Source organism: Triturus cristatus, chromosome 3_2, assembly GCF_964204655.1.
Source record: "Triturus cristatus chromosome 3_2, aTriCri1.1, whole genome shotgun sequence".
NCBI classification, from domain to species: Eukaryota; Metazoa; Chordata; class Amphibia; order Caudata; family Salamandridae; genus Triturus; species Triturus cristatus.
In genome coordinates, this window is record NC_140584.1 from 884578040 (window position 1) to 884593280 (window position 15241).

The 15241-nt window shown below is 52.3% G+C and overlaps 1 protein-coding gene across 33 annotated transcripts in view; it reads right to left on the reverse strand.

The window, feature by feature from the left end:
- Positions 1-15241, reverse strand: part of NCOR1 (nuclear receptor corepressor 1) — a 1832391-nt gene that overhangs the window by 840128 nt on the left and 977022 nt on the right. For all 33 annotated transcript variants that reach the window (XM_085649294.1, XM_085649293.1, XM_085649281.1 and 30 more), the window contains one exon: positions 4023-4230. In XM_085649294.1, coding sequence (XP_085505420.1) covers positions 4023-4230 — 208 coding nt within the window. The remainder of the gene's footprint in view (positions 1-4022; positions 4231-15241) is intronic.

The following is a 15241-nucleotide window of genomic DNA, read 5'->3' on the forward strand; positions in this document are numbered from 1 at the left end:
GAGGGAGAGACTGCAACCACAGACCACACAGCAAAGGGCCAGAAGCCCGGAACAGAGGAGCAACAGCAATCCACTCCCAGACTACATAGTCAAGGAGGGCCAGAGAATCTGAAAGGAGCAGGAGGCCAAGGACAGGCAAAAGAACCCACAGCGTATAAGACCACAAGGAGATCAGAAATTGTAACAAAGGGAAAAAGAGCAAAAGCAGGCCCCTACACTGGAGAGAACCCAGCTGGAGGGAAGCCCGACAGACAGAAAACGAAAGGACACCCACAGAAGACAAGCCACCCAGAGGGAGGCGAGCGCAGAAAATTAAGCAGAGGGTCCTCGCAGAACAGGGAGGAAGGGTGGGTCGTGAAGGAATCTGCAGCTAGAATCGTCTATACCAGATACATCGTTACCATAGGTAAGTAACTTGTACATCTGATAGAGACGACTAGCCGCAGATTCCTTAACGTAGAATATATACCCTAGCCATACCCAGAAGGTAGGAGGGCCTGCAAAAGAGCCTCCCCACCAGGAGAGACCAGGGCCTCAGTAGGGGACATGGCACAAGAACAAGAAGGAAAAGGCCAGGATATCCTAAGCCCAACCAAGGGAGAGCGCCCAACACCCCGCAAGGGCAGACAGCGCTCTAAAAACCTCAAGGAACACCAGGGCCACCTCAAACCCAGTGAGAAGAAGCAGACCAGAGATAGGGCCCACCGTAAGAAACACATGCACAGAGAGAGAAAAGGGCTGAATACGCCTTGGCCGCAAGCAGCGGGTTAGGCCAGAACAGCTCCACCGCCAACAGCACAGGCGGAAGAAGAAAGCACCAGTGCGCAAAGTCCCAGCGGAACCAGAGGCAGGGGTGCAAGGGAACACAGCAAGATCACAACGGTGGAGTAGGACAAGAAGCACCGCACAGGCATGCGCCGCCAGCAACAGGCAACACTACGGAACCGCGCACCCAGGACAAAGCAGACGCCCGCCTAAGGCAGAGGCCAGGGAGGGCCAGGACACACCCCAAGGGAGGTGCCGGGCCAGGAACACACACACACTGACCCACGAAGTGTAGGAACCGGCAGAAGAGAAAGAGAGATGAGGACAGCCCCAAGCCGGCCACCAGAACACAGAGGCCAAGAAAGCCAACCCACAGGACAGAAGTGCGGAACCGCCCCAATACAATGCCGCAGACAGCAGGCCAGACCGACCGAGAGACGTAGCGACAAGGAGAAGGACGGACCCAGCGCAAGCTGCTCCAAGACAATTGGCAAGAAGATCAAACCTGCGACATACCGTGACGCCACGGAGAGCAAGGAGCCCGAAAAGGGTGACCACACCTCCCCAGCACATGACAGAGCTATGTAATAGCTACAAGTAACCCACATAGGGTAGGTTACGTCCCAAGACCATGGGAACACCTCTTAGGAAAACATTTCGGCAGCAGAGAACAAAACAGAAAGACCTGCAGCAAAATACGCAGACGGCTTACCCAGCAGCCAAGAAAGAAGACACGGAAGGCCTAATCTCAGGCCCTACCAGGCTTACCAACAGCCAAAACCACAAGTCAAAAAGGGTAGGACCAGCCGCCAACAGCACCAAGGGCCCAACAAAAGGACTCTATGGCACATCGACCACACAGAACACACAACTGGGGCTACTCGTTACAAGGCCCAGGAAAACAACAGGAGAACACCTCCCAAAACACAGACCGACATCCAGGTCACTGAGGAGGAGGAGGGCGAAGCCCCACAAGAAACCTCTGAATGGCAGAATCCGCAGGTCTGAAGATGAATCAACGACCCCGCGGCGGCACAGCGCCGAAAATCTGCCACCGGCGTCAGGTCAACGTCGACCAGCGCCGAAGGGGACGCCAGAACGACCTCCGCCACAGCGAGATCCCTCAGAGGAGTCCCTCTGCTGGGCTTGGACCAGGAGCCCAGAAGGACGTCAGTGAGGGCCTCATTGGCAACAAGGGCTTTGAAGAGGTTGCCGTAGGAAACTTAAGGCCAAGGCCTCAGCCGCCCTATGCAACACCATGGCGTAGGAGGCTTCTTCTTCCTTAGCCAGGGTAGAGGGAGAGAGCATACCAAGGTCTGGGGAGGTATCCAGACCACTGGCATCACCCAAATCCTCTCTCTAGTCTGGCTCTTCAAACTGGTCAGCCAAAGGGTCAACAGACACCTCCCATTCCTCCTCACCCTCCTCTGGCTGCCATTCAGGGCTATAGGGGACGCCAGGGAAGAACAGTTGTAAAAAAGTGCCACGGGCGCTGGTACCGGCATCGGCGCAACCAGCGGCGCAGGCGTCGTCAGAGGAATCGGTGCTGGGGAAGGTACCATAAGGTCGACCGGTGCCGATCCGGATCCATGCATGGATCCCTGGGGGTCCTGCAGCGCCGGAGCCGCCATCGAAGACCTAGAACCCCCAACTCCGTCTGCGAGGCCCGAAGTCACGCCAGCAGAGTCGGGCTGCCCACAGATGGAGTGGAGGGCTGCGTAAAATTCACAAAGCTGGGCAGGAGACGCTCCGGCTCCCCAGAAGAGAGGGAAGCGTGGAGCCGTCCCAGCAAGATCTGAGGGTGGAACTGGAAAACGACGATCCTCCGTGTCCCGTCGGCCGGGGAGAAGGCCAAGAGAGATGGTGCTTTTTCGCTGCCTTCTCGTGCTTCGACTTACAAAGACTTCTATGACAAATGGTGGTGGTGGCTCTGCGACCGGTCCCGCGACCGTCCCCTTGACCAGGACCTCGAATGCCATGGAGCCGACTACCAGGCCTTTAAAAGCTTTCGGGAAAGCTTCTGCAAATACTTGGGGTTCAGGGCCCGGCAGGCAGAGCACGAATTCAGGTCATGGTCCCGCTCCAGGCACCAAAGGCACACCAGGTGCAGAGCGTTGACTAACATCAGCTTCTGACAGGAGTCACAAGGCTTGAAACCGGGTCGATGACTTGACATCCCTCATGCACCCAGTCATAAGACCTCAAAAAGATATCAACAAAGTCGAAAAAGTTTAGTCAAAAAATGACTAAGGGTACCGCTCTCTCCGGATCTGCGCTGGCGTCTAAGTACATACCGTGACATCATCTTGGCGATACGGACGTCGACGACGAATGTGGAGTCAACCGACACCACCTACCGACATTTAAGGGTACTTCTGAAGAACAATTCTCCGTATAACGTCTAAAGCCTGGGGGTAAATCTAAGGTAAGAAATCTATTCTTTTAGTCTCTTTCAGATGTTGGGTTTGTTCCCCAACGGTTCCTTAGAGGGTTTAAACTGACCAGATTCCTGGTCCTGGAGAGAGATCCACTGGTCCTGGGGTGAACTGTAGGCAGAGTCCTTAGTCCAAGAGAGCATCAGGAGGTTCCTCCTTCCAGTTGTCCATGGCTGCCACCGCCCAGCCTCAATGTCCAGCTGCAACAAAAAGCACACTCTCCACCCTTGTGCAATAGTTTTTTATGTGGGGGTTCATAGTTCTAGAAGCCAGACACACCTGGCCAATCCTACCGTGCCAAATCATCTTTCCACCCTTGAGCCAACCCTTCTGCACAGGACGCTGGGACAATTAAAGCACCAGATGGCAGAGGAAACTATCTACGAAGTCCGATTGATGATGCCCTGCAGCTTTGACAGCTTGGGATACAAAATTACACATGCCCTAAACCTTTCCATATATAGAACGTAAATGCTGATGTCAGATACAATTTGTGACACCTTTTGGCTATATGGTAATATAGATGATCCTTCACGAGGAGCACTTTTTATTTACCTGAAAAATAACTCAAAGAAATATATCTAAAAAACAAACATATCTTTAACTATTGCAGACTGGAATAGCTCTGTTTTAGTTACTCATCAATGTTATGTTCTCAAACACTGTGCCAACCAAAGTCCAGCCCCATCCCACTTAATTCTTTCACAAGCTCATTCCACACACAACACTTTTCTATAGTAATTTTAAAGTCAGAGATGAATGCCCACTGGGACAAAAGTGTCCTAACTATTGCAAATACCCTGCAAATGTGAAAACACTTACCTTCCCAATCCATACCAGGGCTTTTAGAGTTATTGCGAGGACTAGCACTTCGTCTGCAGTCTGTGTCCAGATGATCCTGCCTCTGACGCTGTTCATCCAGCATGGCCGTTTCGTGCACAGACTTAATGTGACGCTGAAAGAGAGTATAGCCACTCATTGATCCTCCAGCAGCAGTCCCCAGTGGCACATTACATGGTCCATAGGACATCTATAGAAGGCAAAATGTAAAAACATTTGGTAACCTGATCGCGCTTTTATCTAAAGCGCACGGACTGACAAATTTCCTTTTTTTATGAATGCATGTTAGAAATTGAGTCTTTAGTTGGTAGAGGTTTGCATCCTGTCCAATTAGGGACCACAATCCTAGTCAGGGTAAGCTAGATAAACACTAAAAGATAACCTGATCTCACCCTCTGGTAGCTTGGCACAGAGTAGTCAGGCTTAACAACAGAGGCAATGTGAAAAGTATTTGTGCCACACACAAAGACTCTACACAGGGATAGACAATAGAGAATATTTATCTAGGTAAAACAAGACCAAAAGGGCAAAAATCCAATCAGTAGAAGTAGAGATATGACTTTTAAAGAATAAATGCAAAAAACAGTACTTTGAAGTCACTAACGCTAAAAGGTTACTTGAGGTTGCGAGGGACCGGGGTAAACCCAAAGTTCAGGCTGCAAAGAAGGGCAGGCCGGCTACAAGACTCATGCAGGTCCCGCTGAGCCTATTCAGATGCAAGTGTGAGCTCCCTCTCCTCTTTCTGCCCAGGAAGGCTATCAGAAAGCAGATGAGTCCTCTGTCAGACCCACTATTCCTGTGTTTGTGGCTGTCTGGGAGGAATGCTCAAAGCATACCTTACACCCAGCTCAGATGTGCATTGGAGACAGGCTGCAGGCACACATAGCAAAAATAAGACCAGAGAAATGTCCACTTTCTAAAGTGGCATTTCTAAAATAGTAATGTCAAAAATCAAATTTACCACTAAAGAGGATTCATCATTACCATTCGAAAGATATGAAACATGACTTAGCTACTCCTTTCTAATCAGGAATTACAGCTTAAAAGTGTTTTAACAAATTCCTAATGATAGCCTAAGGGAGGAGTAGGCCTCACATTACTAAAAAACTAATTTAACCGCTTGTCACTACTAGGACCTGTTAAGCTTAAAAGTTCATGTCTTACCTTTTACTTACACAGCACCCTGCACTTAGGGCTAACTTGGGCCTATGCTAGGGGTGACCTATGTGTAATAAAAGGGGAGTTTAAAGCTTGGCAAGTGGTATTAAATGCCAAGTCTAAGTGGCAGACATATGCCCTGCAATGTCAGGAATGAGACAGGTTTGAAAAGCTACTTGTTTGGGTTACACTACCAGTGCTATAGGACCACTAGTACAATTTAGATTACAGGCCCTGGGTATATAGTATACAACTTTACAAGGGACTTACAGGTAAACTAACTATGCCAATCAGGTATACATCAATGTCACCATGTTTTAGGGGAGAAGTGCGCGCATGTTAGCACTGGTTAGCAGTGAAAAAGTGCTCAGAGTCAAAAGGCCAACAAAAAGATACAACAAAAAGTGGAGCGCTAAAGGCAAACAGTTTGGGGCTGCCCTAGAAAGAGGGCAATTTTCCAACAATACCATTTTACATATGGTATTAATTTTATATATCTTGGAAAACGTCTGTATCTGGTAGAGACAATTCTAGCCGTAGATTCCTTAACGTAGAAGTATCCCCAGGCGTGAGACTGGACTCGGAAAATGTTCTTGCCCCAGCATCTCTGCGCACCGGGGGAGGGGGGCATCACGCGACTCCGCCCGGCGTCTTCCGCTGGCGTGACGTCAGTGAGGTCACATAAGCCCCATCCCAGCACGCTGATGTCAGTTTGCTTCGGAAACTTTTCCGGGCCACAATGCAGAGTTATCACGACAAAACTGAGGCGAGCATAGGAACAGTGTGAGAAAAAATCTGAGAAACAAAACAGATAAAAACAAAGGGCGAGGAACAGCACCAGTTGGCACCAAGTTACCAGAAGGCTATAGCAGCGAAACCATAGCAGGCAAAGAGCAGAGCACCACTTTGAGGAACAAATGTGCAAGCCATGGCGACAGCCATCCTGGAGGCACAAGTATGTGAAAGCGCAGGAACAGAAAGAGAGACAGGCAGCAACCACAAACCACACAGTGAAGGGCCACACACCCAGAACAGAAGAGCAACATTAATCCACCCCCAGACTACACTGTCAAGGAGGGCCATATCCACTGAAAGGAGCAGGAGGCCAAAGGACAGGCAAAGAATCCCCAACGCAGAAGACCGCAAGGGCATCAGAAACTCCAAACAAAGAGGGAAAAAAAGAGCAAAAGGAGGCCCCTACACTGGAGAGAAACCAGCTGGAGGGAAGCAAAGGCACGCAGAAACCAACCATCCCCGTATCAAAAGAAAAAAGGGGATGGAACAATCGAGCAGAACCGGACATCCTGACCGGAAGAAAGCAAAGAGGACACCCAGAGAAGACAAGTCACCCAGAAGGAGGCGAGTGCAGGAAACCAAGTTGAGGTTCCTCGCAGAACGGGGAGGAAGGGCAGGTCGTGAAGGAATCTGTGGCTAGAATCGTCTCTACCAGATACATCATTACCGGAGGTAAGTAACTTGTACATCTGATAGAGACTACTAGCCGCAGACACCTTAACGTAGAATAGATACCAGAGCCATACCCAGAAGGGAGGAGGGCCTGCGAGAGAGCCTTCCCACCAGGAGAGACCAGGGCCCCAGTAGGGGACATGGCACAAGAACAAGAAGGAAAAGGCCAGGATATCCTAAGGCCAACCAAGGGAGAGCGCCCAACACCCCGCAGGGGCAAACAGCGCTCTAAAAACCTCAAGTAACACAAGGGCCACTTCAAACCCAGTGAGAAGAGGTAGAACAGAGATAGCGCACACCGTAAGAAACACATGCACAGAGAGAGAAAAGGGCTGAATACACCTTGGCCGCAAGCAGCGGGTTAGGCCAGAACAGCTCCACCGCCAACAGAACAGGCGGAAGAAGAAAGCACCAGTGCGCAAAGCCCCAGCGGAACCAGAGGCAGGGACGCAAGGGAACACAGCAAGATCACAACGGTGGAGTAGAACAAGAAGCCCCGCACGGGCATGCACCGCCAGCAACAGGCAACACCACGGAACCGTGCACCAAGGACAAAGCAGACGCCCGCCTAAGGCAGAGGCCAGGGAGGGCCAGGACACACCCCAAGAGAGGGGCCGGGCCAGGAACACACACATACTGACCCACGAAGAACTGGAGGAACCGGCAGAAGAGAAAGAGACGGAGGACGGCCCCAAGCCGGCCACCAGAACAAAGAGGCCAAGAAAGCCAACCCACAGTACAGAAGTGCGGAACCGCCACAATACGATGCCGCAGACAGCAGGCCAGACCGGCCGAGCGACGTAGCGACAAGGAGAAGGACGGACCCAGCGCAAGCTGCTCCAAGACAGTTGGCAAGAAGATCGCACCTGCGACATACTGTGACGCCACGGAGAGCAAGGAGCCCGAAAAGGGTGTCCACACCTCCCCAGCACATGACAGAGCTATGTAACAGCTACAGGTACCCCACATAGGGTAGGTTACATCCCAAGAACCATGGGAACACCTCTTAGGAAAACATTTCCGCAGCAGAGGACAAAACAAAGACCTGCAGAAAAATCCGCAGACTGCTTACCAAGCAGTCAAGAAAGAAGACACAGAAGGCCTAATCTCAAGAACCACCTCGAACGCCAGGGAGAAGTAGAAGAACCGGAGGCAGGGCCCGCCGTAAGAAGCACACACAGTGATAGGAAACAGCCGAACACACCTCGGCGCAAGCAGCGGACAAGGCAAGAACAGCCCCACCACCAATACCGCAGGCGTAAGAAGAAAGGCACAGGTGCACAAAGACCCAGCGGAACCAGAGGTAGGGGCACAAGAGAACACATCAAAGGCCACGACGGTGGACCAGACCAAGCAGGAATGCGCAGCCAGCAGCAGGAAACACTATGGAGCAGTGCACCGGAACAAACCAGGCGCAAGCCGAAGGCAGTGGCCAGGACACACCCTAAAGGAGGGGCCGGTCCAGAAACACACGACCCATGAAAGAAGTGGGACCATGTAGAAGAGAAAAAGAGAGAGACACGGAGGACGGGCCCAGGCCGTCAACCAGAACACAGAAAGCAGATGAAAGCCAGTCGCTCTGGAACACCAGCCAGAGGACCAGGCCGAAACGCCGGACAGAAGGGTGGCATCGCCACAACACCATGCCGCAGACAGCAGGCCAGACTGGTCAAGCGGTGTAGCGAACATGGAGAAGTACAGACCTGGGCGCAACGCAAGCTGCGCCAAGACAATAGTCAAAATGACCGCACCTGCGATTTACCGTGACGCCAAGGAGAGCAAGGAACCCGAAAAGGGTGACCACACCTCCCTAGCACATGACACAGCTATGTAATAGCTATAAGTACCCCATATAGGATATGCTATGTCCCAAGAAAACATGGTGTAGTAGAGTAGGTTCTGCTATCCTATGGTCACCCCAAATTTTTGCTTTTTACTTCACTGGTTTTTGACATATTGAGGCTGTGGGCCTGCTAATCAGACCCCCAGCCTGCTGTTCTCTCTACTAAATTGACACTATGCACTCCAGGTGCATAACCAATTGGAATTGGATCACCCTGTGAGCCCCTGTACCTATGTACACTAGGTACCCAGAGCATTGGTGTATCTAAGGCCTACCAGGGGCTGAAGCATGTATTGTGCCACCCCTGGCCTGGCCTAACAATTTGACACAACTGGCTGATCACTCAGCTGGGGTAAGTTGGTGTAACCACTTCTTACTTAGGTGTAGTATACCTATACCCAACCTTAAATGGGACACATGTTAACCTATAAGTCACTCCTATGGCAGGCCTTAACAATCCTGAAGGCAGAGTGCTTGGTTCCATGTGAGATGGTGCTCTGGCATGAGCTGAGCCTGTCTGCAGTGGTCGGAACAACTTCCTTCTACTGTTTCCAGATATCGTCATACCATATACTCTTAAGTGCATTATGAACCTCGCGGTTAAATGCTATCTTTGGTTTGGCTTTATCAAAACATGTCGAGTAAGGTGTCATACGAATTGGAATACTAACCCCTCGCCAATTCTGGCGACGGGGTTAGCATTCCACCCTTCTAGAGGGACACGACATGTACAGATCCTGAAACCCGGGTAAAATCAGACATAGCCTCAGCTCCACAAAATGGACGCTGCCACCAGCGACACAAGTCTGCCCTCCTGCTGCTGGGAGTCCTTCCAGCTTGGGAGACGTGGACAAAGGGTTTCCTGCCAGGGGAGGTGCGAGCACCACCCCAGACAGGATTTTGTGTATTGGTCAGGTAGGGCTTGAATAGAATCAGACATGCCTGAGGCTCACAAGGAGCCTCGGTGCATATGCCAGTTCAAACCGGTCCTGGGGCACACCAGCCCCGGACCTGGGGCGAGCTGGACAAAGGATTGGGGGTGTAACCGCCCCCCTTCCTGGTCCCACCCTTAGGGAGGGACCTAGCAGGTAGTCCGGCCCCTAGAATCCGCTTAAAGGTAGGAGCTGTGTCCTAAGACTTCAGACATCCTGGAATCAACTTAACACTAAGAAGAAGACGGGAACTTCGACGTTCTGCTGCACAGAAGACTGAAGGAATTCTCCCCTATGGTCAGGGAGTGACCATCTTGCTAACGCAAGCACCAACCAGCGAATCGACGTCTGCTTTGCCGCCGCCTCCTGCCGGAGCCCGAGCACAGAGACCGACAAGAACTGGACCTCCAGACCTCTCACAGCCCGATCCACAGTCCCTGCAAAGAAGGAACCCGTGGAGGAACCGAGACACGTGGAGCCAGCCATCTTGGAAGACACTCGACAAGCTGCAAGCTCGACAACAGAGGCTCCCTCCAAGTTGTGCTTTGGGTCCTGAGAAGCCCAACACCTGAGCAGCATCTGCACCAAAGGTGAGCCCTCCAGCATCTCCACGATCTGCGTGGGGCCCCTCTGCACTTTGCAACTCAACGCGCCTGCCCGGTCCCTGGCCCGTTGGCTAGTGGCCATTTTGGCGAACTATCTTGAAAACTACGACGCTGGTCTGGTTGCCCCAGACTGGCCCCAGCTGCCCTCCAAAGGAGCAGCCCCTCTGACCTTGCTGGTCAGAACCACCAGCTTTCTTCATTTCCTGCGACTCCTGCTTTTGCCAAGGCTTGTTTGCTTCTTTTGAGTCGCCGACACCACCGACAGCGAGAGCCTGCGTGGGACAGCTCGTGAACCGACTCCTGGACGTCGTCGACCTTCAGGGACCACGTGGCTGTTCAGACAAGCTACACCTCCTCACCTGTTTGCACCCGACATCGCCTGGTACCTACCTGGTGCCACGCCGGTCACTGGCTAGTGACTGTGAACACTGTCCCCTCTGCTTACAGGTCTTCTACAACTCCGATCCATCCTTGGATCCACCGCATCTCTTCTGGACCGGCCGCCTGCAGCATCTTTGTCACCAGGCTCCATTGAACAGATAGACGAAACCCGACGTACTTCGAGACCTATGCACCCGCTTCCTGTGGGTGAGGTAAAGCTGGCACTCCGGTGCACAAGTGTAGAGTGACATCTCTAATGTTTAGATCTGAAGTCTTGATTTCGTAGTTCAACCAGAAGACCCTTTTAGCAGTAACTTTTGAACTTTTACGCACCCATTGAAAACCTATGGGAGCCCGCGTGTAACTTTCCTCACTGCACACGCGACCCGTGGACCTCCTGGTCACTAACTGAAGTTAGCTCCTTGTAGGCCCAGCGATTCTAGAGGCCCTAGGCCTTTTCCCTTTCCTGTTCGTGGTACTTATACCACTATTTTAGTATATGGTTTGAGCGGCCACCAGGGCCTATCCATATAAAGTGCAACTTCTGTATATTGTAATACTTTCTTGTTTAACGATTTGTGCTCCTGTGCTCATAAAGAGTCTAGGGAATACTTTGAGTAATAAATACATATATATTTTGAATATATATCTGTGTGGTGTCCTTTCATTGGTATAAAGGGGGGGGTTACATTTGGTAAAACAGCCTGCTTAACACGCTTTAACGAGTTTAGCCTCAAAGACTGCTTAGCCTACGCTACCACTAGGGCAGCTAGTCCGAAAAGGTTGACTTACAACCACACCATAAGGGTTGCTTGGCATGGTACAAGGTGGTCACTTTAACTAGTGAACATCATATACCAGGCCAACTTATCACACATGGGAACACCTCTTAGGAAACAATTCTGCAGCAGGGGACAAACAGAAAGGCCTGCAGGTAGGACCGCAGACGGCTTGCCAAGCAGCCAATAAAGAAGACACAAAAGGCCCAATCTCAGGACCTAAAAGGCTTACTAACAGCCAAAACCACAAGTCAAAAAAGGGGGTTTGAACCAGCAGCCAACAGCACCGAAGGGCCAACCGAAGGACCCTGAAGGCACACCAACCACACAGAACACACAACTGGGGTTACCGAACACTAGACCCCAGAAAACAATGGGAGAACACCTCCAAGAACACAGCCGAGGACCGACATCCAGGTTTACTGAGGGGGAGGAAGCGGAGGACAACGAAGACCCGAAAGGAACCGCTGAATGGCAGAATCCGCAGGGACGTGAAATAAAAAGAGCGCCATCGAAAGGGAGGTCAACTAGACACCCCCTAACATTCTCAGGGAAAACACAATCCCTCAGTCAAGCGTGGCGACGGAGCGCTACCAAAGAAGCCATAGTGCGACCTAGAGCCTCAGAGACATCTAGAGCCGAGCGAAGAATAAACGCAGCCTGCTCCCCGGCCATCCAATATATGGTGCTGCAGATCAGCTTAGGCACACTCCTAAGAAACGCAAGACAGAAGGGACTCCGTGGAATCACACAAGCTGGAAGTGGCTCTGGTCAACACACGAAGCGTGTTGAGCGCCCGCAAGGCAGCACTGGAGGAAGCGAAGATGTCAAGCTCCCATGAATCTAACCACCGGGCCTCCTGTGACGGAGGAGACAACATCGATGGCAAGGAAGGAAAGGCAGTCAGTCTGCAGAAGAGGGCCCCTGGTAGAAGGGTGGAAGGAAAGGCATACAGGATCATGCGGAGCAGGACGGTGGCAGTTCAGGAGCAGCTGGGGCACCGGGTCCCCCGTGGCAGGACGCCCCCAGGCCCCCAAGAGAGAATTATGGAGCGAAGCTTCGAAGGGAAGAAGCAGCTCCCGTCCACCAGAGGCCTGATGGAGAACCTCAAGCAAATGATCCGCAGGGAAATGGGCAGCCGGGTCGCCCATGCGCAAAATCCACGCAGCCGTGGAGACAGCCCGGGCGAAGGCAGCACTCGCCTCCGTAGGGCAACGCGGTGGGGAGAGCAATTCCTCCGTGGGCGACGGCTGTAAGCTAAGCCGGCCGTCCCCCAGCCCAACTGGAGGAAGAAAAGGCCAAGCTCGGAATGGGGGAAGATTGCCAGACGAGTAGGGAACCTGAGGCGCCTCTGGAGAAGACTGTGGGCGCGGGGACGGCGAAGAGCCCTCCTTGGAAGATGCCAGGGAAAAAGCCACCGAGCGGCGTCCCGTCTCCGGGGAAAAAAAAGAGACAAAAAGTCACCTAACCTCTGGAGAAGAGGGGGCCTCCGAAGACGAATTGACGACCCGATGCCGGCACAGCGCCGTGGAGTGCGCCACTGGCGCCAGCGCGACCTCGACTGGCGCCGAAGGGAATGCCAAGACAACCTCCACCACCGGGGCGGCTAAAGAATGGCGCAGAAAAGGCGCCAACTAGACCTCCGACAAGGCAGCCAATGGCGGGGAGACACGAGGGGGACCCGCCCCGGCACCTAGCCAGCCCCTGCGGCGCCGCCAAGGCCGGCAGCCGCCGGCGCCTGAGAGGCGTCAGCTCGGACATGGCCGCCGCCTACCCAGAGGACCGAGGGGGACTTGAGAACAATCCACGAGTCCCGGCAACCTCCCGCAACACCACAGGGACCCCACAGGGGTTAGTGGCGGAGCAGAGGCGCCGTGGTCCGAAGGGAGGAACCCCGAAAGGGCCGCACCCCGACGACACCACATCTCCAAGACCTGAAGCCGAACCTGTCGGCGACTCCGCAGAAGGCCCCGTACATGGCAAGGGATCCGCGGACGTCCCAGGAAGAGGAGGAAGAGCCAAGGAGGCCTGCAGAGCCGCAGCATAGGCCTCCATTTTGACTCTGGTCGCCCCCACGCCGGGAAACGGCGGTTAGGGTGGCGATGTGCGAGGCCGCACGACCCGCGGAGAACCCGCGCCCCCCACAGGGCGGGGACCGGGCCTCGGGGACAAGCTGCGGCACTTACCCACGGGCGAGCAACGCCCTTGCGGTCTCAGAGAGGGACGATGTCGGAGACGGAAGCAGCGGTGCTTGAACCCCTCTGCGGGGGGCAGACGCGGTGACATCCCCAACCTGGACATGCGGACCGAAAAGAGTTTCATCCAGCGCTCCCGCCAGGACTTCGGCTTCATCTGCTTCATCTGCGTGGAGTCATGGTGCTCACCCAAACACCACATACAAATGGGGTGAGGGTCCGTTGCCTGGGCGCGCAAGACGGGCACGTCTTGATGCCCGAAGGCATTCGCACACTGTTCCCAAAAGGAAACAGGCTAGGGACACGATCCAGATCCGCGTGGCACGCGGAAAAAAAGGAAACTGACGTCAGCGCTCTGGGGTGGGGCTTATGTGACCCCACTGACGTCATGCCCACGGAAGACGTCAGGCGGAGTTGCATGGTGCTGCCACCCCAACCCCCGCCCCGGCGCGCAGAGATGTTGGGGCAAGAACATTTTCCGGGTCCAGTCTCACGCCTGGGGATGATTCTACGTTAAGGAATCTGCGACTAGTAGTCTCTATCAGATATATAATTTATTAACATTAAATGAAGTTCATTAATAATCTGGTCTTTATGACCTCCCAGCAAAAGTTACCTACCTTCGAAAGGAAAATGCTACTTACCAGTATGCATCAGTTCTTGGCATGTAGAGCTGCTGAATGACATACTGCATCTGGTGTTGGGCTCGGATGTTTGCAGTGTGTTGATGTCTTGGAAGAAGTCTTTGTAGTCACAAAATAGGTGACTCCTCCCTTGAACTAGTGTGCGCATGGGCATCGACTCCATTATCAGGTTGTTTTTCGCCATGAAGGGAAATGATGGAGTTTGTAAGAAACAGAAAGATGTCCATGTGTAATGTATCTAAGTAAGATAACACCGGAACAGATAGAGGTACCGGACAGGCGGGGGGGGCGTATGTCATTCTGCATCTCTACATGCCAAGAACAGATGCATACTGGTAAGTAGCATTTTCCGTTTGAGGCATACGAGCTGCAGAATACATACTTTTGCATAGACTGTATAGCAGTGGTCTCCCTTAGCGGTGGTCACCTGTATCTGTTTCAGTGGTCTGAAAAGATGTTTTAAGAACAGCCTGGCCTACAGAAGCCTGCTGTTTTGCCTGCATATCTACACAGTAGTGTTTGGTGAAGGTGTGTGGCGTAGACCATGTTGCTGCTTTATAAATGTCATCTAAGGGAATGTTCCCGAAGAATGCCATGGAAGCCCCTAGTTTGCGTGTTGAGTGCGCTCTAGGGGGAATTGTTACTGTGCGTTTTGCTTTTTGGTAGCATATTTGAATACATTTGACTATCCACCTGGCAATTCCAGCTTTGGAGATGGGGTTTCCTTTATGAGGTGGTGAGAAAGCTACAAACAGTTGGTATGTTTTCCTAAAGGGTTTAGTCCTGTCAATGTAATAAAGTATAGCTCTTTTGACATCTAGTGTGAAGAGGTCTCTGCTACAGAATCTGGTTTTGGGAAGAAAAGGGGCAATTCCACAGATTGATTTAGATGGAAAGCAGAAATTACCTTGGGAAGGAATTTCGGATTTGTTCTAAGAACCACCTTGTTATGATGTATTTGTACGAACGGTTCTTGTATGGTTAAAGCCTGGATCCCACTTAATCTTCTGAGAGAGGTGATTGAGACTAGGAAAGCTACTTTCCATGTAAAGAACTGCAATTCGCATTTGTGTAACGGTTCAAATGGGGGACCCATGAGCCTAGTAAGGACATTGTTTAAATTCCACACTGGAGAGGGTGGGATTGTGGGTGGAATTATCCTTTTAAGGCCTCCCATGAACACTTTGATAGCAGGCA